The sequence below is a fragment of the Coturnix japonica genome, chromosome 3 (genome assembly GCF_001577835.2).
Source record: "Coturnix japonica isolate 7356 chromosome 3, Coturnix japonica 2.1, whole genome shotgun sequence".
In the NCBI taxonomy this organism is placed as follows: Eukaryota; Metazoa; Chordata; class Aves; order Galliformes; family Phasianidae; genus Coturnix; species Coturnix japonica.
In genome coordinates this window covers 10,735,417-10,759,853 of record NC_029518.1, presented here as the reverse complement: position 1 = coordinate 10,759,853, position 24,437 = coordinate 10,735,417, and the positions used below count along the sequence as shown (strand labels likewise).

At 46.1% G+C, this 24,437-nt stretch overlaps 1 protein-coding gene across 4 annotated transcripts; it reads left to right on the top strand.

Moving 5' to 3' along the window:
- Positions 1–41: 41 nt before the first annotated feature.
- Positions 42–23,817, top strand: COQ8A (coenzyme Q8A). 4 transcript variants are annotated; one of them, XM_015856972.1, is made up of 15 exons: positions 42–152; positions 5,597–5,788; positions 6,073–6,477; positions 7,668–7,734; positions 8,791–8,865; positions 13,007–13,129; positions 14,749–14,834; positions 15,714–15,854; positions 16,763–16,844; positions 18,443–18,536; positions 19,338–19,479; positions 20,784–20,891; positions 21,064–21,129; positions 21,863–21,949; positions 22,394–23,817. In XM_015856972.1, the coding sequence occupies exons 2-15, from the start codon at positions 5,612–5,614 to the stop codon at positions 22,685–22,687; spliced, it is 1,947 nt and encodes a 648-aa protein (XP_015712458.1). In that variant the 5' UTR covers positions 42–152; positions 5,597–5,611; the 3' UTR covers positions 22,688–23,817. The 4 variants fall into 4 exon arrangements, with proteins under 4 accessions (XP_015712458.1, XP_015712459.1, XP_015712461.1 ...); XM_015856973.1 differs by having other exon boundaries at positions 57–152; positions 5,600–5,788; XM_015856975.1 differs by lacking the exon at positions 42–152 and adding an exon at positions 2,329–2,347 and having other exon boundaries at positions 5,600–5,788.
- Positions 23,818–24,437: the final 620 nt, after the last annotated feature.

Sequence of the window (24,437 nt, the reverse complement as noted above, 5' to 3'; positions counted from 1 at the left end):
CACGAGCCTCGAGGCACCGAGAAGCCAATGGGAGCGAGAAGGGGGCGGGGACGGGGGAAGGACGGAGGCCGGGGCGGATGGGACGGTAAGAGCCGCGCGGGGCACACGGAGCGGTGCTGCGAGGAGCTGCCTCGGGGCCGGAGGGGCCGCAGGTGAGTGCGGGGAGAGCGGGAGGCATCGGGGACGTGGTACCTGGTGATCCGTGTGGGGGACGGCGATGGTACGGGGGCTGCAGGAGTTATAGGAGCTGTAGGAGCGGGCCTCAGAGTGGTTAGGCCCTGGAACAGGCTGCCCAGGGAGGTTGTGGATGCCCCGTCCTTGGAGGTGTTCAAGACCAGGTTGGACGGGGCCCTGGGCAACCTGATCTAGTAAAGGTGTATGTTTGGTGGCCCTGCCAGGCAGGGGGGTTGGAACTACATGATCCTTGAGGTCCCTTCCAACCCGGGTGATTCTGTGAAGGCTGCAAGCAGATCCATCACCTCAGCACAGCATTGGGGCCCTGGCATTTTCCCTCGTGTCCTGAGTTCTTTGTCTCTCACTTTTGCATAGATGGAAGAAGTTCAGCACTGCTGTGCTTGTCCATCTGCTTGTTCTTACACCCGAGGACTTATTTCTTCCTTTTATAAACACTTCTTCCCTACTGTTAGCAATGACCTGAGTAACCTTGAGTAAGATATGCTTAAAATAAACAGTAGCGTGTCGGCCGGTCTTAATCGAGAGGAGAAAAAAACAAGTGGGCCTCCGGCTGCGCTTTGAAGGCATCTCTGTGTCCAAAATAAAGCGGTGTGATAAGTACAAGGAAAGGTCAGATGTGGAGAATTCCCTGCCGTGTTTACTGTCTGAGTGCTCATCGCCTTGTTTTGTTGCGGTCAAGGAGAATTCTGTGCTGTGTAATGCAACTCTGCTTGTTTCATTTGTGATATTTAGAGCAGGTTAATAATAGCTCGTATTGAATCTATGCAGCAAGAACAGAACTTGTTTTGGCATCCAGTCTTCCAACAGTCCTTTTACAGGCAAGCGGGGGGACTGTTTTTTCACGCCTTGTTTGTCAGGCATTTGTGTTTTGTGGGTCAGCAGAGGTTTGTGGAGCTGAAGCAAAGATCTCAAATTCCCAGTTCTTGTCTACCTGAAGTGTTTGATGCGCTTCTCAGCATAAGAGGCCGAACTAGATGCGATCCCAGGGCTGTTTTATGTTGTGCAGGTAGTAGATTCTGCTTATGAGGTTCTGTTACTGTGTTTGCCTCTACAGTTTCTCCTCTGTTGTTTTCTGTGTTCTGCATTAGATCTTCATGTAGCTTCTTTGTTGCCATTCAGGTCTCTTTTTTAACCAGCCATATACCCTGCTTTTCTGATGCGCTAAATGTACTGTAAAAGGGCTTAATGTAGTGCTCTGAAATGTCAGAGCTCTTCTGTTGTCTGAATTTGGGAGTATTGAATCTCATTTCAGTCCCATACAATCCAGGTGCTTTAGTGGACCCATGACTCCACGTGCAGCTTCACAAATGCTGAATAGAGGGATGGATTGCCACTTCTGCCCTGTTGGCAAGACTTTGCCTAATGCAGCCAAGGATACCATTAGTCTTCTTAGCAGCAAGGGCATATTGCTGACTCATATTCAACTTGGTGTCCACCAGGACCTCCAGGCTCTTTTCTGCAGAGCTGCTTTCCAGCTGGATGGCCCCAGGCGTTGTTCTTCCCCAGATGCATTACTATGCACTTCTCCTTGTTGAATTTCCTGAGCTCCAGGAAGACGATATCCACTGCTCTCCCTTTATCCATCAGGTTGGGCATTTTGCTGTAGAACCTTACCAGGTTGGTCAAGCATGACTTCCCCTTGGTGAACTCCTGCTGACTATGTCTGATAATTTCCCTTTTTGCACTTGGAAATCACCTTTTCATCACCTTCTTGGGGATCCAGGTGAGGCTGTGCATCTTCCTCACTGTTCTAGCAATCTTGAACTCCATCATTTCACAGTCACTGCAGCCATAACTGCCTTTGATCTTCACTTTCCCAATTAGCCCCTTCTTTCCAGTGGAAATGAGCTCAATTTGTTTTCTCGAAGCATTCTCTTTTGCCTACAGACCTCTTGTTGAGTCCTGTCTTCTTACAGAGATGTTCTGACACAGCCAGTAGGAGAAGCATTACCAGTGCCCCAACTATGTGAGCTCCGGGCTCTATGAATAGCCTGTCTTGTCAGTTTCTAAATTTGATCATAACCCCGGTCTCCGGGGCAAGGTTGAAAGGCACGGGATCTGTATAGATAAGTCCACCTTCAGAATCAATAGTGGGAGGCTGCGGTGTTTGACCTGCTGTTCACAACGATAACGGAGGGGTTATGTTCACTGTGTGAGTAGAGAATGCATCTGTGCCACCTGAAGGTGTGTGTGTGGAGTGCATGACTTCTTAAAGGAGTGACTTGAGACATAAAGTGCACGGTTCTATCTACAAAAAGGACTATAAGAAAAAGGTCATCTTGCACATAGGTTTACAATAAAGTTACAGGGTGTATCTAGTTTTCCAGTAGGCTATAATTAAAAAGTTTTTGACGGAAAACTTTTGCTTGTGCATCATTTAATCCTTTAAATATTGCTGTTAACAATATACCAGTAAGATACTTGGGAAGATACTTTGGTACTTCCTGGGATACTTCATGGTGGCACTGATGTGGCACTCTGTGAACTGATGGGTGGGCCACAGCAGTTCCCCACAGGATCAATGAGGATTAATGTAATGATTTGTGACATTAAATGAGGTGGTAGAACAACAGAACCTTTCAATCCATTCCTCTGTGGACAGCTAGTGAATAGTCTGCTGCTTTTGTTTGTGCCGCTTCAGTTCCTGGAGGAAGATGGACTTCAAGTGCTTCTTTGCAGTCAGCATTGGGTGAAATAGGGATTGGAAAAAAGACAGCCTCATAATTCCAATGTCAGCCCTCACTGCACGTACTTATTTCCTATGAACGGTGGCAGAGCTCAGTCTTGGGGTAGAAAAGCAAGCGAGCAGTAGTAGCCTTAAAATCAAAGAGGAAACTGCTTCAGTGTGGTGGGAAACAGCGTGTGCCTGGGGCAGGATTTATTAGTGTGTTGTGTCAAGATGTGTGGAGGGAAGCAGAGGAAAGCGGCCTTAATGAGGGAGCAAACTGCCCTGCGAGGATCTTAATTGTGAGTGAATTATTTCTAGCTGATGATCATGGCAGAAAGAGCTGCCACGGAGTCCGGAGTGTTCACTTTGCATGGATGTGTCTGTGCCTAAAATAAGGCAGGCCGTGCTCACTTCTGAAGTGTCCAAGGATTTTGTTATTATTGTTTTTTCACTCTTACATTGTGTTTCGAGCCATTTATGGGGAAAATTGTTCATGCTGGGTTTTGAGGCGGCTGTCTTTTGCCATAAATGACTGTGTAGCTCTCTGAATTTTGGTGGAAAGGTATATTTGCCTGCCAAGCAGCCAGTTCTATCAGTGCACATATCGCTGTTACAGTGGTTAGAGAGTAAGCAAGTTCTGCCTGCTTTTCGTAGGTGTTTGTCTGAATTACACTGGCAAATTCTCTCATACAAGAGCAGTTTTAAAAGCTTTTTCAGAGGAAAATCTCAGCTTAAGGAGGCGGGAGTCAAAGCCGTGGGGCAGGAAGCAAATATAAGAGCCCTTGGTTCTGTTATAGGTTTGATCTTGGAACAAATTTCTCCTGGAACTGAAGTGCATAGAGATATGGAGAGCAGGAAGAATGAAGGAGGAACAGGGGAGGACTTGAGCTCAGTTTAACGGATGATGGAGATGACTGCAACCTCCTCTTAAAATGCTGCTTTCTCTGTGCCCAGTGTGGTTGAAAACTGGGTCAGCTGTGAGCCAAGGAATCTAACTACCGAAAATCTGTCTAAGCAGAGGCCTGGAAATCTGGTATAAAGGAGATTGGTAGGGAGGTATGTGATGGAAAAAGGCTGTGAATGAAAGGATCACGTGAAAGGGCTGTTACGGCAGAACGTGAAAAGAAATGGAAGAATCTGAAATAAGGACAGGTTACAGAAAAGCTGAATGAATGCTTCTGTTACAGTTACAGGCTACTGCCGGGTTTATGGCCACGTAACAAATGTGCTGATTAGCTGGAGACCTGTATCTTGTTTTGTGGGATCCTTTGTTTCATACTGGTACCACAGTCAGTCTGGTGTGGTTTTATCACTGATGCCAGGATTATAGGCCTTGTGTAGATACAACGGAGATAGCAGCGATTGCAATAATGGATATGATGAAGTGGCAAAACGCATAGAGACTGTTTAACATTGAGTGAAACGCATTGAGACCGGCATTACAGTAGGGTTCAAAGTCTCATGTGATGTCAGGAAGCTGTTTGCCTGTCAGAGAGCCTCCAAAGGAGGGCTGTGTTACTGGGGAAGGGTCTGGAGAACAAAGCACATGAGGAATGCCGAAGATGTGGAGAAACAGACCGTCCTGTCCACAGGATACATTTCTTTAACTGAAAGGCAGCTTCCAAGTTTAAGAAGTGCATTGTGAAGCATTAAACCATTGGTTAAATGCTGCAGACGTTGAGAAATAACAGTTGTTATAGGTCTGTAGCTTACGGACAGGCTTTGTAAGGCTGACCGCAGAATAATGACCGAGGTTGACTTCATTTTTATCTTTAGAGCTAACTGTAGCCCAGATATGCTGCTAACACTTGAGTGTCCTTCTAAAAGCCATGACTGAAAGCCTGTAGTGTGTAATACTTCCTGGCTACAGCAGTTGTTGCTGATTTTGATCATTGATTAACAATTGCCAGTTAAACACTCCAATTACCGCAGCTTACTCTACAGGGCTTGTTTTGTATCTGAAGATACAGAAACCGATTAACTGTGAGGAATCTGGGACAGTGCTTCTCAAACAGGAAGGGGTATGGAATAAAAAGAGATCATTGCAGTGTGATGCCTTCAGACTGAGTGCTGGGTTCTGGTAAGGTGAGTGTTCCGAGCCCACTTAAGCTTCCAACTAAAAGTAGCAGAGTGAGTTGAAGACTGAGCAGACAACCTTTGGAGGACAGACAAAGCTCACTCATTGATGTGAAGGTGAAGAAATCGGGCTATGTAAAATGAGCAGGCATGACTCCGGGGCAGGAATGGGATGTGACAGTTGTCAGTACACTTCATCCACGCTATCAGTCTCTGAGAACGTGTTCCAAGTTCTGATAATCAAAGGTCAGACGCTAATGCTTCTAGTGCTTTCTAGATATTTGAAAAGAATTAAGAGCATCTTTGCCATGTTGCTGAAATGTAGCTGTCGTTGCCTCCTCTGGTCACTGCTAACTTAACTATTTGTGAGAAATCCTGGAATGCTGTCCTAATTCATGGGCAGCCCTAAGAAGAGTTCTCGCTCTGCCTGGTAAGGTGGCAGCTAACTAGCTGTCATTCAGACTGCCTGAAGTGTTATTTGAGCTGCAAACAAATTCCTGTGTTGGCTGGTAACCAAAACGAAACTAGATTGTCTGCTATATGCCACCAGCTCTTAGGCAATGTGAACAAGGTTGCAAACATTGTCCTTGACCTCTTCCCTTGTTGTTTTTAATTTTTATTTTTTTAATTTTTTTTTTTTAATTTTTTTTTTTTCAGCAGAGAAGTTCAGACATGGCGGGAGATGCCATCATGGTCATGAGAGGTTTGACAAAGCTCAGTAAAGCAGTCCTGGAAACCCAAGCAGGACAGCTGCGGCAGGTGATCCTTGGGGGCGATGCAGTTACCATTGCAAGGAGTCTCCAGGCCACTGCTGAAGAGCAGTTTAGTTCTGCCTTGGGGAAAATGCAGGTAAGAGATGTTCTTATGTGCACAGTCTAGTATGAAGCTTGGCATTTCCTCCAGCTAATCTCTGTGTTGTGTAGAGCCGAGGAAATCCTATCATAAGCCTCGCCCTCTGAGTTACTAAAGCAACTAATACAGATGTCGTAGTGTGCCAGGATTTGTCCAGCACATCAGCAGTGTGCCATATGTGCTTGGACAGAAGTGTAAGAGGATTGTTACTAGTTTCATCTGTGACATCTGTGAATTTACTTAAAGTTCTTTACTTAAAGTGTTTTTATTACTGCTTACAGGAGCTGGGCAAACAACAGGAGAACTTAAGTGATTTCGGCGAGGATTTTGGGAAGGACTATGACTTCTTGGCACAAGAGCCATCGGATGCTTCGAGGGACTTCTCTACTGCCCCCAGCAAAACTCATGAACACAGCAGTGAAGGCCCTGCTTACTCTTACACTACGAATGGACCTTTTAAAAGCGTTGGTGAAACTGGAGATACTGGTCTGGGTCAGAAGCCTTTCCCTCCCAAAATGGATGCAAGGTTATTTGGAGGCTTTAGGGACCCTGGAAATCCTTTTGCTGCTGTCTTTGGACAAAACAGGGCTTTTCACCAAGATCATTCCTCTGTTGGTGGATTAACAGCTGAAGATATTGATAAAGCCAGACAGGCCAAAACTGAGCAGAAACCGTACAAACAGATGGTACGTGTATGTTTGTGTGTGGATTTTTTATAATTATAGGTTCTTGTTACTGTTCTGGATTATCCATAAGTCACCTCCTCCCATGTTTCTATTATTTTTTCCCCTTCTGAAATTCCCTTATGGAGAGGAAAAGATACAAGTGTCAGTGCTTCTTAACCCAGGTTTCTATGACAGGATCTCCTTTCACATCTACCTCTTATATATCCAACATTCTGATGTGAGAGGATGTTTAAAATGCCTATGTAGGGTTAGGCTTAAACTTGGTGTTGACAGGAGTTCTCCTTTCATTCATTGGACTGTGTGGACTCAGTGTGTTGATGCAGGTTACAGTAATGAAGGATCTGTGTTTTATCACAGTTTAACTGAAGTGTTGAGAGGATGTGGACTGTTTGTAGGCTACAATGCTTTGAAGGCTGCCCCAAAGGGTCTGTCTTCTTGAAGGGCTCTGTCTCCTTTAGCTAATGGTCTTGCTATGGCCATGATGAATGGATTGGATCTACACTTTACTCAGCAAAGACTATGGCTTCCTGTGCTATATCTTGTTGTCCTCAGAAGTGGATGGAATGTTGTCCTCAGCATTAGTAGATTAGAGAGTAGCATAGAGCCCTGAAGCAACAGTTGTGATCTATGTCCTTGTGGGAGCCAACACCAAGAACCCACAGTAGAATTCACAGTGGAGATGCTTGCCTCCTGCTCTAACTTGCCTCCTTCAAACCCACTATCAGATGCTGCTGTGGGTTTGCTTACTCAGGGTATTGCTTCAGTGGTACTGTATGCTTCTGCTTTGGCTGTTTTGTGGGGAAATTATCTGCAGTCCCATTGATCTGATGACTTGCCAAGATTTTTAACTGCGTGTGTAGAAGAGAGTTTAGCATTGGTTGATATTTCAGCGCTTCTCCGAGTTCAAAATTTAAGGGCTGTTAAGTTAAAAGCAAACGTGGACTTTCTAAACATGGCTATCAGCTTTTCTGTCTTTCCCACTCTCTTGTCCATTTCTTGGCTTAATGTGTTTGGTAGCTGTATTTTTGCAGTGTTCTCGCTTGAAGATCTGCCACTGTATATTTGGCTTGCCGTTCAAGAAGAGCTTTCTGTAGCACAGATACGCTCTTCAAGTGTTTTTTGGAGTCACGCTCTGTTTGCAGGTAACTGACTTGTTTGTTTGTTCTCCTTGCCCTGTCTTTCCGTGGCAGCTCAGTGAACGGGCCCGGGAGCGGAAGGTTCCTGTCACAAGGATCGGGCGGCTCGCCAACTTTGGAGGTGAGTTTGCACACCTACATCTGCAAAGGCACCACAGCTGAGCAGGCTGATGGCTGGTTGTGAAAGCGCCCCAGCTAAAGCAGAAGGTGGTTCCATTTTTGTGTTCAGCTTGCTGATAGGCAAGTGCTTTCTCACAAACAAATGGTTTGGCTCCAGAGCTTGATTTGGGATTTTTCATTACCATTACGGCTCTCAGCCTTTAGTCAGAAAGAAGTTACATTTTTCATCCGTCTCTGTTGCTCTTTTATCATATCTAACTGCTGAGCAAGGTAGTACTTGTGTGTCTCCCTTTGCTACTGGAAGTCCTCACTTGATTTCAGTTGTTTTTTTTTGTGCTCAAGATCAAGTAAGTTAAAATAGAATGCTGAGAAGGTCAAAAGCAGCTTTCATTTAACTGTTCCTGGGGTTCAGAAAGCTGAATTCTCATACTCTTGGCACTGTGGCCCTCACACTTGAATTATTCCTCCTTGTTTATTTCTTTACATGTTTTTTCATTGCTCCCAGATGCACTGGGGACCGTTGCTCTCTCTGCTGTGGCATTGAGACATTGCGGGGTGATGAGCATATTAGTAACTGGAGGCACAATTACGTGGACAGCAGAGTTCTGGGAATAAAGAACACACTGCTGGAACAATTAAGGATCTTTTTTTCCTTCAGTGCTTTTTTTGCTCTCCCTGCTGAGCTCCTGTTTCTCTGTGATCAGTGTGAGGCACTGCTGGACTTTGTTACCTATCTGCATTTTCATACATTGCTTGCTGCAGCTGGGGTGACTGCTGGTAGCTTCATTTATAGTTCATTGCAGTCCAAAACATTGCTTAGTGTGTGGAGCCAAGGCCAATAGGAAAAGTACTGTAGGTGACTTGCTGTTTCTTTTCTGTCCCTAATATTAGTTGGTGAGATACATCTTCATTGTATTGTTGTGTGGCTCCTGATGCTCTCTGCTCCCATTAACTGTTTGTATGTTGGATCTGGTTGAAGATGACTGCATTTCAAGTGCAAAAGATATTTGCTCAGCAGTTGTGGTATTTTCACTCTGACCTGCCTCTTATTTTAAAGGTTTAGCTGTTGGTCTCGGCATTGGGGCGTTGGCAGAAGTTGCAAAGAAGAGCCTTAGACCTGAAGAACGTAGTGGTAAGTTCTTTCTGCATCCTCACCCTTTCTCTTTATTCCCCTGCAGCCACTGACGGCTTGCATCACTGTTTGAAAAGCTGTATTATTTTGAATGTTGGGACATTGGTTAGTTATACCTGGCTGCATTATGGTGGCTGTTTCCTACACTTATGCTTTGGTAGGCTGCAGTATTATAGAGTGGTACCGTGTGGGTGAATGCTTTATGGCATAAAAAGTACATGGTGTTCTTCCCTAGAAAATGTCAGATCATTTTAGGCTTATGGTTCAAGGCACTTGATTCTTATCAGTGAAACGTTTTGGTGGCGCGCTGCAAAGTGTGAAGCTGTTAGAATTATTGCAGGAGTTACTGCAGGCTGCGTGGTCTTCGGCTGCTCTGTGTGGTTTGACTCATATGTTTATGTTTAGATTATGTCCAGTGATGAGAAGGAACTGATAAGAAGGATAAGCTTTTGCAGTTAGAAATCTTACAAGTAACTTACAAGTACCCAGCACCTCTCATTTACTCTGTGGCCATTTGTATTGTACTACAAGGCCAGTTTGTGTCTTCCTCACCCTTTTTTAGTAGTGAGGGGCAGATGGAGACTGAGGAAGGAGAACCTCTATTCCAGGAGGTACTGGAGTGGCTTAGAGAAATAAAAACCAACCAACCAAATTACAGTTCTGTTCTTCACTCCCTGAAACAAATTAACAAAACCACCAAAACCTCAACAACGAAAACAAAACAAAAGCAACCCCACAGAAGGACTGACACGTTCCTGGTGCTGGAGGGGAAGGAAAGGGTTGTGTACTGCCCAGGACACTACCTGCTAATGTGCATCTTTGTATTCCCTTACAACCAGGCGATGCAGAGCAGCCCAGCAAAGGAGGATCCTTGGCAAAGAGTTTTCTCTCCATGACCTGAGGTTTTTGAGGCTGGATGAGTTTCTTTGCTTTGAGCGTGCATGTAGGCAAACATGACCCATCCTCCAGACAATACTTGAAATCTTTTGCTTTCAGCGCTTGTGATGTTTGGCAGGTTGTTCGTACATGTTGGAAGTTAATGATTTGCCTTGCTTGAAGCAGAGAAGGAATTGCACAGTTGTTGGTATTTCTCTGCTTGTCAGATTATTGTCTAATTGGGCACACACCAAAGCATAAATGTGAGCTTGCAGAGCTATGAAATATGCTGGAGTACATGAGCTTTGTTTCTCATGCATTCTCTTGTAAACCTCTTGCATAGGTACCTCTACCTCTTACTTCTTTTTTAGCTGTAAACAGGCAAACAAAAAAGTACCTCTGCACTCTGCTGATGACTTCAGCTTAAGGCACTTGTGCCCAGGTTGAGAGATATTTCTGGCTGCCAGTACCATAAGGTCATGTTAAGTCTCTTATCTGAGAATGACATATTGTCCTGTTTTCTGGAAGTTAGTTAATGTCATTTCTCTTGCCACTGCTACACTATATTAACAGTAGTTTCCTGGAACACCAAACAAGCAGGGCACACATATGATCAAAGACATGCCTGAGAATTTCACACTTGCAGTGGCATTCAGGAGTGACTGGAAGGAGTCTTCTCTTGGCTTCCTTTCCTGCTGCTCAGCCAGTACAACTGAAAACATCACTCCTGTAAAATGGGGCTGCAGTGGCAGTTGCTGTATTCAGTGTGTAAGTGCTTAGCGTTAGAGGGGCTGGGCACGGGGGAGTAGAACAAATTCACATGAACAAAAATGAAGCGCTGCCCAGTTAAATATTGCTATTACTAGCAGAAAGGCGCTGTGGAATCAAGGTCAAATTAGTAACTTATTAATGATCTGTATACTAGGCTGTCCTGATAGGCAGCGTGCCGGGCCTGGCAGAGCACAAAGGGCTGAGCTCAGCCCAGGTTTGAACATGTGTGTGTTTCCTTATAGAAAGAAATGCAGTCTCCTTGAATTGTTAGTCTTAAGTGCTTGGGTTATGTTCTGGACTGTTCCATTGCTCCAAGGTTTGTATGGCAAATAGTCCTGAAAATAAATATGTGCCAAGTCATAGAGCTATAGATTGGCTTAGGGTGGAAGGGACCTTAGAGATCATCTAGTTCCAGATATGTCATGCTTGGCTATTTAGGGCCCCATCCAACCTGGCTTTGAACACTTCTAGAGATGGGGCATCCAGAGCTTCTCTGGGCAGCCTGTGCCAGTGGAAAAAAATATTCTGATCTTGAAGTGGAAAGGGAATGGTTTCTAGTATCAAACCTTGTTTGCTTTCGCTGGGAAGAACTTAATGAAACTTGACACAGAACATATTTTGATGAACTCTGTTGCACTTTATACCTGTTGTCTTCCACCTACCCATGGAAGACTGTTTTCTGTGTTGTTTCTTCACTGAAATGTACATAAAACTGCTTTTGACTCTCATGTTAGCTACTTGTTATGCCCACTTTTAGCAACATACATAAATAAGCAGCAGCTAACTACTGACTTTTGGACAGATTGTTGGTCGGGTAGTGCCCTCTGGTCTTGATTTCAGTGAGAACAGTGCCGCTGTTGGGCTGCTTCTCTGATAAGAACTCTTTGTTATGGTTTATTGGTTTCTGGAAGTGACTTTAATCATTAACCAACTCTTCCATCCTGCTGTACTGCCAGAACAGGGTATTTGTGTGCAGGTGTTATAGAGGAAGGCACGGCTTTAACTTAGTATTTTCCTTAGCTCCTGTGTGTCTGAAGCTTATGAGAGGGACTGTGTGTCTCACCATTGCTAAGGACCCAGAGTTTTTCTTATGGGACAGTTGAGAGCCAGAACTCAGTACACGCCTTCAAGCATTCCAGTACTTTTTTCCTGTCCCCCGGCCAGTCTGAGCTCTCTCTGTATACATTCCTGAGAGCTCACTGGAGATGGAGAGGATCTCTTGTTGCTGTGATCACTGTAATTTCCATCTGTCTGAGATCATCAGGGCCGCTGCAGCTGCTGTTCCCTTTCAGGCTCTGCTTGTCGTCTGTGTTGGCTTCAGCTGTTCTATCCTTCGTACCCTTTCCTCTGAGGTGTTGAAAACGGAGTAGCTTCAAGATCAACATATCAGCTCTGGTCTCTGCAGCCTGGCTGTAAGGCCTGACCTCCCTCCTGCTTGGCTCTCTGTCAGCAGGCGCTGAGCAGCAGCACCAAGAGAAGTGGTTGGTGGATGCCCTCCCACCCCTTCTGTCCCTGCTCTGGGAGCTGGAGGAGAGCTGTCCTACTGGAGAGGGAGTTCTGGGTTGCTTCACCCAAAGGGATCAAAAAATGGAGTTGCTCTCTTTCCTTCCTCCTTCCCTTTCCTCTTTAAAAAGAAATAAACAAAAAGGGAAAGATATTTGGAACTGATTTCCTCTGATAGCTGTCAAAGAAGAATGTGGTATCCCATATGAGAGCTCCTGTGAGAACTACCTCCTTGGGTTTCACTGCCTTCATAACCTTATCACAGAATCTGCTGCTTCTTCAAGATGCTGTACGCAGCCATGTTGGTTTGGGGTTATGGTGCTGGGACAGTTTGTTATACCTGTGCATTAGGAGGCAGTGGATTCCAATTTGATTAAGAAGAATTCAATTATGGACTCAGAAATGTGGAAGCTCCATCTGCTTTCTACAGATGCCTAGTGCATGCTTTACTAAGTTCAGCTGCACAGCAATGTGTGTTCATGTATGAATGCATGTGTTTAAGGCAAGAATGACAGGATATGGGAAAGGAGGTTGGGTGCTGGTACGAGTTGTGCTCCCATAAGCACATTCTTCGACAATCCCAGTGTGCTGTCAAGGTTTTTGATGGTCCCCCTTGCCGTGTTTCATCCTTGCTACCCTCCTGAAGCTATGGCTAAACAGCGGCCTATGCCACAGGACTTGGGAGACCTTTATGTACTGTGTTTGACTGGTGCAGCCATTTCAAACACCAACATCCTGGACACTTCTCATAGCCTCCATGGATTCCTGTGCTGCTGTGTCTCGCTGCTCTTGGCCCTCAAGCCAGCAATGCCCAAACTGGAGTATGATGCATATATATTCATGCCTCTGGATTGCAATGAAGACTGGGTTTTAGTCCTACCTTGTTTTTCTCCACGGAAAAGCAAGTCTCTTCTTGAGTGTGGGCTCAAGAGGAGTGAGTTACTGAGTTAAGGGTAATTTCCATCCATAAGCTTTCTCTCGTTGCCCTCAGGAAAGAAAGCGGTGATGGATTCCAGCCCATTCCTGTCAGAGGCCAATGCAGAAAGAATTGTGAGAACCTTGTGCAAGGTCCGGGGAGCTGCGCTGAAGCTGGGGCAGATGTTAAGCATCCAAGGTAAGTGGGGGGCATAGGTTCTCATCTACCCTCATCATCTGCGCTGCCTGGTGGGGGCAGTCATTTTCTTGTGATACGTTGTGAGCTGTCTGAAATGCATCAGTACAAAGTGAGTGCAGACACTAAGTGTGTTGTTTTCTAATGTGAGAACAGCAATGGTGGTATGTTTGATTCAGTTCAGCCTAATCCCAGTCTGAAATAACTATTGTATAGACTTCATACTGCTGCGTTCTCGTTGCCCCTATTGTAGATCTGAGCTCAGTTAGGCACACAGCTGAAATCTTAACAAACTTAAAATTCTTAGGACACTATTGTAAGTTATACTTGATATGTGGCCAGAGCCAGGTTGTAGAGGTACTACTAGCCTGGCATGTGAGTGAATATGGGACAGTGGAAGACCAGCTCTGAGGAACAGAAATACTCTGGATTTCTGTTACTTGCCTGTTGTCTCCTAATGTTACTGACTGTGGTACAGTTGTGGTGGAAGATACTTTCAGCAGTGCAGCATATTCTGTTCTTGGACTGGCTATTTGGACAAGTTTTAGCACAGTTCCTGTCATTACTTGGGCTTCTCTGTGACCTACTGAGTTTGAAATGGCTTCTTCTGTTAACAGAGTTATGTGCTAATTGAATGTAGGTGCGCACTGTTGTCTTGTCCAGGTGCAGCTGAGCACCTTCTCCCATGCTTTCTTATGAGGGTAAAAATAGACATTTGCTGAATTCCTTCTGATGCTTAAAACAAGTCACTTTTATTGTCTTTTCTCTCGATGTAGCTGCTTTTCATTTGAGTTGTTTACAAAAGCAGATGCTGAACGGTAGTTACTCTGAGTCCAGCCCTTGCGTAAGCGGTGTTTTCATATTGCACAGCTTTCTAGTGAAACTGCTGCCCCTTGGAATGAATTGGATTAAACCACACGGTGAACACGGGGTCATTGGGATGACTCTCCAGAGGGTTTCTTCTGTAATCTATGCCCATGACACGGCATCCTGTCTGAATGCTGTACGGCTGGCAGATGACAGGCTGGGGCAGAGCACTTTGCTCTTTGGGGTTGTGCAACCTGTCATTGTAGCAAAGGCCTCCATGCTGTGCAGATCTGCCCGCTGCTCTTGGCAGTGCCGCTACTGGATGTGTGGGCTCTGTGACTTCTCCCAGCAGGGATGGTGACCATCATGACAACAGATGCTTGATTCCAAAGTATAAGAGGTTTCTCAATGTGTTTTCTGATGTATTCATACTTTGTGTTTCCATTGTTAATTGGGAGAGGGTGCAGAAAGTTCTGCTAGCTGCAGCAGGAGATAAGCATAGGAGAACTTCAGGTAGGATGCAGTTTTAGATGGGAGTGAGAAGGAATGAGTAGTTTATTCCTCTTGCTGCGTGCACACAGGAGTTCTGTTGGGCTCACTTCCAAAGGTGTGGTGCTTCAGGAGCTCGGCCTAAGGGTTCACTTCTGGGCATGGTATTTCTGCACTAGAATTACCTTGATAACCATCACTGAGTTGTGCTTGGGGACAGGAGAACCTGACCTGATGGAGTGCAGATGTCTGTTACTTTGTGTGCTGAAGAACAACTGCAGCATGCAGTGCCTGTGCTGACTGCTGTTTGCTTTTCCCCTTGGCAGATGATGCCTTCATCAATCCGCACCTCCAGAGGATTTTTGAGCGCGTACGTCAGAGCGCCGACTTCATGCCAATAAAGCAGATGATGGTGAGGAATATCACTGTTCCTTCCTACTTACTGGGTAGGAGGGGCAATATCAGAATCAATGTTACGTACCCTGGTAGGCAGAATAAGGAAGTTACGTACAAATATGATCATGTGGGTCTTGTTTTAATGTGGCCTCACTTTTTTTTCTCATGGGTATTAAACCTCTGTTTAGAAGTGTGTGAATCCCATTTTAAAAGCAAACTCACAAGTCTTAGTCTGATGGAAATTCGGTCAATATTGTCCTTTTGGTTATAATCTAACCCGGTTTCAAGAAGAGTTAGAATGAAGCAAGCTGTTTGCTTTCCTTTTGTGTATGTTCTCTTTCTTTCTCTCTCCCTCCCTTGGATAATTAAGATGAGAAGGTTAATGCACAAGCAGTTGCCAGCACTACTTTCCTTCTGATAGACACTGAGCAGAGCCAGCACCTAAGCATGGCAGTCTGGCAGTGTAACAAAAAGGCTGTTAATGCACGTTGTGGTGTTTAATTTTCAATATTGCCTTTAAAGAGAGTCCCTCTTGCATGCCTGGATTGCTTCTGATCAGCTTGTCATGATGAAAGAGAATTTTCTGGATGATAACAAGTGACCCCAAGATGAAGGCTGCTTTTATTCCTAAGACTGTGTTGTTTGTACTCAGGATAGCTGCTCTTTCAGCCACAGTAACAACAGCCTCACACAGACCTGCTCAGTCCATGTAGTGAGGGGGAACCAGTGCTGGCTGGACCACTCCATGCAATTGCTTTCTCATTGGGAGGAAAGGAGGGCAATCTAGAAAGCCGAGTGTAGGCACTCAGTGCAAGTAACTTTAGAGGAACATGTATTCAAACAAAAATCTTAAATCTCTGCCTTTTGTCTCCTAATGGTTTCCTTTCATTTGTAGAAAACACTGAACAATGACCTTGGACCCAACTGGAGAGACAAACTGGAATCCTTTGAAGAACGCCCTTTTGCTGCTGCTTCAATTGGTCAGGTTCACCTGGCACGCTTAAAAAATGGAAAAGAAGTTGCTATGAAAATTCAGGTGAGCTTTACAGACCAGCCCCTTCTCTCGCTTGTGCTCCACATATCGGCCATGGAGTTGCATAAATGTGTTTACTGCTAAATAGATACACATTTTCATACAATGAAACTTGGATCCAGGGATGTCGTACCCTAATTCCAGTGGAATTAGCTTGGGCCACTCTCTGAGCCTAGATGACCTCTCACATCCCTGCAGTGTGGGGCTAATGGTGGTGAGGGACTGATTGTACCTGCTAATGGTGTGTGCAAGGGTTCTGCCTGCTCCGTGGGTCGGCCCTGTCTCTGGGATGCACACAGGCCTGGAGCAGCAGCACGTTCTTCTCAAACTAGGTGTGTCCAAAGTGATCACTGAAGTTAGGCCAAGGCAATAGCAATGCAAAGTGGCACCAACGTGCATTCTGCTCCACAGCAGCATAGGCTGTCTCTCATCTTTACAGACTAGGTGAGAAAGAACAGGAGGAGGAACCTGTGCCAGAACTGGGCTGAAGTCTCATTGTTTGCTGTGCTGCTATGCATGAAATGCTCTGGTGCTACCAGTGGCATGTGCTTTCAGCTGGGTTAGGGAAATGGCTGACTGCTGCCACTGGGATCTGTGTGTCTAAGGGATTTGTGTGTTGCTGGGTTTCATGACTCGGGATTTCTTTCACATGTTAAAGATTCCATGTCAGAGGAACTGAGAGGTTGTTCTGTTTGTCAGGGATGAAACTCACCTGGACTCTCTGTGGCCTATTTTAAACGCTGGGCTCTAAACAAGCTTGTAAAGGAGTATGCCCTGGTATAGTTGTAGGCTGTAGATGGCTGTATAGAGACTCAGTTCATATTGAGCTGGGAGTCAGTTTTATCTTACCCTGTAAGGGTTCCCTGACTTTACCTAATCTCAGCACTGTCCTTTCCTATTCTGTTCTGCAGTACCCTGGAGTTGCCCAGAGCATCAACAGCGATGTTAACAACCTGATGACTGTCCTGAGCATGAGCAATATTCTGCCTGAAGGTAAAAAGACCAAGCTTCGTCCCTCTGATACATGTTGAGATCTCCTAACACCTTTCAAGCTGCATCTTACTTTTCTCCATGCACTGGAGAGAATCATAGAATCACAGAATGGCCTGGGTTGAAAAGGACCACAATGATCATCCAGTTTCAACTCCTTTCTATGTGCAGGGTTGCCAACCACCAGACCAGGCTGCCCAGAGCCACAACCAGCCTGGCCTTGAATGCCTCCAGGGTTGGGGCATCCACAGCCTCCTTGGGCAACCTGTTCCAATGTTTCACCACCCTCTGTGTGAAAATCAGAGAGTGAGAGAGAAAACAGTGGAAAGAATTTAGAACTCGTTAGTCTTCCTTGGAGGTGATTTCTTACAGAAAGCAGAATGTAGAGGCTGTGGATGAAGGGCCGATTTGGGGATCTATTTTTCGCTTCCCTTTCCCAATGCAGAGCTGTCACTATGTTTGTTGAGCGTGTGCCTGCTCCAGTGTTCATTCAGTGGGATGGGAAGTTCACCTGTTTGTTTTTTTTGTCACGTTCATATATGCCTATACGTGCATGCACGCAGCAAAGTAATGTGCTTTTATCTGTGCACTCTTTTTAGTCAAGGACCCACTGGTACTCCTGGCAAAGTCTGCAGTGTCTGTGTATACTCACTTTTGATGGCTTTCTAGGCTTGAAGCGTGGCAGTGTTGACACAGTGCAGTCACACTTTGTTCCTGTTATTTTCTGGCACAGCTGGCAGAACTCAATTCTTCCCTGTGTTTCCTGTAGCTCTGCCTGTCATTCTCTGCTCATCCCAGAGTTATGGAGAGGTGTAGCTACTGGACTGGGTGTATCTCAGAGTCCCAGCACTTGAGTACATCCATTTTTCAGGAGCGAATGCAGATTTACTGCTGTTTTTTTCCCCAACACCCATGTGCAGCAGCTGTGAATCTCAGCAGGATTGCACAAATGTTGCCCTTAAACCAGGCTGCGTGCTGACAAAGTGATGGTTCCTCTATGGTGGCTGGGCAGGGCCCTGCACAAGTTGCAGTTCCAGCTGTGTCTGGCCCAAAGCACAGATGGGTTTTCCAGCTCTAAGACTGGGAAGGTCCAGATTTGGCAGTTCAGGCTCTGGCCATGTGCTGATGCAGCTCACGTGTAGCCATGTGGCTAGTTTTATGCAGTGCTCCCATTTTCAGGCTGTTTGGAGGGTTTTTTGTGTTGTGATTGTTTGTTTTTCCTGTATTTGCCAAAGCTGGTTTTTGGGTCTCACTGCAGAGCCATGTCAGCACCACGCCAGAGCTGCCATGAGCACAACAGTCAGAACAAGCAGCTTGGGTTAAGGGCTGGGAGGGTGGGGGAGGTGGGCCTGGCTGTACAAGCACAGTGTGCATATACACTGCTGTGCAGCAGCTGCTTTGCCACAGCCTGGGATTACATGCAGAATTTGTATCAATTTGAAAATGCGTGTTGGTCTCTGGGGCTTCTTCTGTTCTTCAGCCCAGAGCTGGCTGGATAGCAGGCTGTTCCTCAGCTGCAGCTCTGGCAAGCTTCATCTGAGGAGCTCTTTTTATTTCCTTCCCCCTAAGTTTCCTCTGTTTTCTGCTGTTTGACTTTTAAGGTTTGTTCCCTGAGCACTTGATTGAAGTCCTGAGCAGAGAGCTGGCCCTGGAGTGTGACTACCAAAGAGAAGCTGCCTGCGCGAAGAAATTCCAGTACGTTCACATCAGTGCCTTCAACCTTTCTCTGCGAGTGCATGTGAAATGCAGAGAGGTGCCTTAACTTTAGGGATGGGTGGGAGGTGCATTGCATGGCCTGGGGACACAAGTGACCCCCTAGTGTTATTGCCCCTTCTCAGTTAGGTATATTTTCATTTAGCTGAGCTGTTGCTGAATGTTGGAGCTAGGGGATGCAGCTGGTGTCCTCTATTTCAGCATGAAGGTACTGTAGTAACTCTCGAGGCGAGGCCGCAGTGCTGTTCTAGCTGTGGTGAGCTTTTCTTTTGTCTAGGAGCATTTTCATTTCAGCCCTCTCACAGCAATTATTGCCACCAACACTGCCTGCTCCCTTTTCTCACTATAGTGCTGGCGTACAGATTGCTTTTACACTAAGCCTGGACCTGGGAGTGCTGCTGGAGGCAGGCTTTGCCCCCTGCAGAACTGTTGTGGTGGTACGGCTTGCTCTCTCTCTCTGTTTCTTCTGTGAATGTAGCCTTGCCCTGAAGTGGAGTAGGTCGAGCTAAAGACCTCAGTGTCCTAATGCTGCTGCTTCAGCAGATGATGTGACCTCAGGAGTCAGCAGCAGCTGTAACTGGGTGGCATGGCTCCTGGTGACTTGATCCCTACTGTAACCACTGAGCAAAACGTCCCCTGGCAGCTGCAGAAAAGGGTGTTAGGAGCGTGCAGCAGTGCTGCCTTAGGCTGCATGCAGGGGCTGTGTGTTGTGCAAGGTGTTACAGAGGGATTTGTGTGCTCGTGGCACTCCTGACCTTTTCCTCTCCTTTCTCCATGTCCCAGGGAGCTGCTGAAAGACCACCCCTTCTTTTACGTTCCAAGAGTAGTGGATGAGCTGTGCAGCAAACATGTCCTGACCACAGAGCTGGTGTCTGGCTTTCCCTTGGATCAAGCTGTAGGGCTGAGCCAGGAGATCCGAAATGAGGTACTGTTGGCTGGTCTCTTTTCACCTGGCTCACAGATTTGTGCTTGGGCCTCCCTGCTCAGTGGGAGGCTGAGGGTTTGTGGGAGGGCAAACCCTGAGAAGTGTAAAGCAGGGCTGGAGTCAGCGATTGCATGGAGTCTTTCAAAAGTGTTCTTTGCAGTGGATTTGGGAGCAATGCTGAGTTCTCCCTAGGCTGGTTTCAGCCTTACAGGCACTGGCAGTCATGCACAGGGAGCAGTTTGAGGAGGGTGAACGGCAAGGGTGGTGAAGGGAATGTAGGCTGAGCAACTTCTAGCTTCTGTTTCTCTCAGATGACCCCAAGCCTGGAAGGAATTGTCAGCTGGGGGAAGAAAGCTTTTGTTTTTCAGCTGTTTTCTTGGGCAATAGTGCAGAAGCACCTCTGCCCCCCCTACACCCAAACGGCTGGGTATCACCTCTGGGGCTGAGGTCTGCTGGAAGATTACCTTGCAGTAAAAAGGAGCTGGGATGTGGTGGCGGCCAGGAGTTGGTGCTGAATATAGCAAGGGACTGGAGTGTTGCTGCAGGAGAAGCAGCTGCTCTAGTAGCAGAAATAACTGTCCTGGTATTTGGATATGGGTAATTTTTTTTGCCTTGGTGGGAGTTGCCAGCTGTCAGCAGGTCACTGGGGAAAAGTGCAGATCCTGGCACCATGCTGGGCTTGATGTTATGCCAGAGCTGGTTGCCTGTGATCCCTGAGCTGCCTGTCCTCTTGAATGGGCTGCTACATCATCAGGGCTACTTCTAACAGGTTGGCAGGCTGTGACCTGCGGTGATACAGCTCTTTTCCTTTAAGCAATGAACTGAAGTGATTGGTGTAGCCTTTGAAGACAGGCAGAATGAGGCTGACAGTTCTTAGGCTGTAGCTTAAAAATCCTCACAGAGCTTTGCTGTATGTAATACAGTTGTGTTTCCTAGAGATTACTGTTCTTGCTGCCCCCTGTGCCTGCCAGGCCCGAGCTGTATGCTTGCTGCTTCTCCCTTAATGGTTTGGACCTAGCTCTGTATATTGCGGAGCAGCTTTAAAGGAAGAAGTTCTCCTCTTTCAGGTCCTTTTGCACCTTTAACTCAAAGCGCTGTGCAACAAGACTTGAGATGCCAGCTTCACTTTGGCCATGCTCTGCAGGGCTTTCCATTACAGGTTAGGCTGTAATGCCCTGCTAGTGTTCCTCACCTCTGCTGCTGCACCCATGCTGCCAGTGTGGAGCTGTGTTCCTTGTGTTGTAAATGACACATGTGATCAGCCTTCCACCCTGCTGACTTGTTCTTACTCTCTGATTTCCAAGATCTGTCACAACATTCTGGTGCTGTGTCTGCGGGAGCTGTTTGAGTTCAGGTACATGCAGACTGACCCGAACTGGTCCAACTTCTTCTATGACCCACAGCTGCACAAGGTAAGCTCAGGCAGCACACCCTTCTGCCTGTACAAGAGCTGCTTTTCACCCGTTCTTGACTGTTCCCTGCTCCCAAAGTTTTACGAGTTCCTGAACGTGTTGGGTGTCTTCTGATGCCAGGCTTTCCTTAAGTGGTTGATGCTGTAATACAAAAAGGTTTGTCCATTTCCAGGTGGCTCTGCTGGACTTTGGTGCAACACGAGGGTTTGATGAGAAGTTCACAGATGTTTACATCGAGGTGAGAACTTGCAGTGTGTCTCAGGCTGCTGCACTGGGTGCTTAGGAGTATTTCCAAAATTCATTTCTTTTAGCTGTGTCACTTTGTGTTTGAATCTGCTTTCAGCTGTGGAGGGAAGCAGGGATAGAGATGAAATCTCTGTCCCAGTTTTATCCCTTACTTTTGTCCCATCTGCTGCAATCTTCTGGCTTCCCGTGTTCTGTTTAAACCATATTACAAATGTGGAGGACTGTAATGCTGCTTACCAGGGGAGTCAGGCAGCAGTGAGTGTCTGGAAGGGAATGCTGTATTCTCACTCACTCATTTGGGATTCATTGAATTTATTATATGAGGGTGTGCAGGATTTGCTCGTTTTGTTCACTCTCTTTTCCTGACACAGACTTGTGAATTCTGCAGTCATATATGCCTCCTTGATCAGCTTTTTGTGCATTTGCTAAGTTGAGCTGCAGGGGCCAGCAGACCTCACCTAAAGCTTCTCACAGTTCTGCTGTATTTCTGCAGTGATGAAGTGATTGGGTGTGCAGCTTTTTGGATGTCTTTTATGTTCTCTGGCCTGTATACAGTTACAGGAGAAAGCTTTGCAGAGCCACAAGCTGTATCTTTTTTTTCCACTAGCTCTTAGCTGGTCTGTGCAGACCCCTAAAGAAGGGGAATAGAGGCAAGAAAGTGAAACTGTAGTCTGTAAACATGCCGGTTATCATCCAGATCTCCTGAATGTGATGTTCCTATTCAGGTAATCAGGGCAGCTGCTGACCTGGACAGAGAGAGAGTACTGAAGAAGTCCATTGAGATGAAATTCCTCACTGGCTATGAAGTCAAGGTACGGAGGTGAAGCATCTGCTTTTAGTGGTGGGCAGTGAAAGGTTTGAAGAATGCGGGTCTTTAACTTGTATGGATTTCTTGCTGGCAGTGTGAAAGCCCTGTTGCTGGGCTGAGGGAGGAGGGTAAGAATTGTTTCAGCTTTTGCTCTCCCATTTCTTATGGCAGCAAGAGCCACAAGGATGTCCCCAAGTTTCCTCTTCTCTTTGTCCCCCAGCAAGACCTTGCAGGTAGCGATGCTGCTGCAGTCTCATGGCTGAGCAGACAGCTGCTTGAGGCTGCAATGAACAGCTGTTGGTTGGTCTATCAGGATCTGGGGTCTGTCTTCACTGTGTGTATAGCTAGGTATTTCTCTAAGCTGCTGTTGTTAGTACTAGCATTTCTTCTTTTCCTCCCTGGTCTTTAAGATGTTTGGTGATGTTATTTGTGCCTCTCTTTTGTGCAGGAAATGGAAGATGCCCACTTAAATGCTGTCCTCATCCTGGGAGAGGCTTTTGCGTCTGAAGAACCTTTTGATTTTGGCAACCAAAGCACCACTGAAAAGATCCATGGTTTAATCCCAGTCATGCTGAAGCATCGGCTTATTCCTCCACCGGAAGAAACCTACTCTCTTCATCGGAAGATGGGGGGTTCTTTCCTTATCTGCACCAAACTGAAGGCCAAAATTCCTTGCAAAAACATGTTCGAAGAGGCATACAGCAAATACTGGAGCAACAGGGGCAAGAAGCCAGAGGATTAGTAAGAATGAACTAATGTACCTTATTCCGAGGGCACAGTTTGCGCCTCGCCAAGAGCGCTCTGGCCTCCCATGTGTTGCGTTGTAGCTCTCCATCCTCTTGAGATGCAGCAGCCTGTGCCCTGCAAACCAAGCGTGTGTTTCACGAGGACAAAGTTTATCTTTCATGTTCTGTCTGTCCTACACTAAGGCTGCCAGTACAGTCTGCAGCTTGCAGGAAAATAGCTCCAGTGTTTCTGTACTGTTTCAAGGCACCAGCCAACTACCTTGAATACATTTTTAACATTGTGATGGTGGCTGCATAGCAATCGGGTTTTATAATGGGTAGGTGAAGGAGAGCAAGAGTGGGATTCAGTACTGAAACCTGTTGGTAATTCTCCAAAACAAATACTTGTTTTTTGGTTTTTTTTAAAGAACCTTCACTTTTTCTCGCTAAGGTGGAATTCAAGTAGTTTTCATTATAGGATGAAATACCAAGGTGTATCCCTGCCATGAGCTGCCCCCCCTTTTGCCCTGGTTTTGTAAGTCAAGTGGTGGCAGTCCAAGAACCCTCCTGGCTTTTACTGACACTGATTCAATACACGGGGTGTGTGTGTGCGTGTGTTGAGGTTTTAAGCTTTCTGCTTCTCTTTGGCTTTCAAAGCAAACATAGGAAACAGTTATAAAGAAGTCAGAGAATTGAGTACCAAGATCTATTAAACACACTTAGACACACGCACACACACACACACACACACTTACACACTCACAATCCTTGGTTCTGGGAGATGAATACTTAACCAACAGTACTATATCTCAGCACAGACAGTTTCTTCACTGTCTGGTAGGTATCATCTTTCCTGGTATTGAGTTAGGTAAGTTCCATCTCTGACACTGATTGCTTGCTGGACTCTTAGCTAACAAGTGAGTCTGTCTTTGTGGCTGTTTTCTGGTAATGCAAAGCTTATGGCAAGGCAGCCAAACACTTCCTGTCTCTCGTGAAGATTTCAAGCTTTTGCTGATACGTCACATTTAAAACCAGACGCACAATTTTCAACTATTGGAGTCAAGCTAGCAAACTTTCTTAGATTTTTGTACAAAGCCCTGTACCTGTACGAGTTCTGATTTCAATAAACAAGTGCTTGTGCGGTGGGCCTGCGGTTCTTCTGTCTTCTTTTGGGGTAATGAATGCCCAGTTGAGTTGCTGTTGTGTGGGATAAACAGCAGAGGAGAAGGGGAAGTTTCTGGGTGTTTTCCTGTTGTGTTTTTTGGTTCCATGAATTACAATGTGACCACTGCAAAACCATCTGTGGCCTGTTTATTCCTTCATCTTTCCAGTGCAGCCGTTACATACTAACAGTGGTGCTGATAAGGTTACCAGGAGCCAGAGCCATGCCAGCCTGGACATCTGCCTGCCCAACAACAACCTCTAGCAACAGATTCTGTTTGTTTTTCCCTTTCTTAATCACTCTGTTGCAAGTATTCTGGACGTGGGTCTTTCTGCCCTTCTCCCACTTATGAAGACAGTGGCAGTCAAGAGTTGATGCTTACCTGGTGCTTTTGAGGCAGGTGTCCTCAGCAGCAGACTCCGCTGATCCTATTGAGTTAACACAGCCCAGGATTGCAGAGGGTTGTATGATCTGATCTTAGATCTTGGTACACTGAGAAATCCTGACTGCTGATGCTTCTGGGGGTAAAGAATAGGTAAGTGAATAAACAGCCTCTCTCAGGAGGCTGAGAAATAGGGGAACAGGTTGTTGAGTTACCTTTCTTC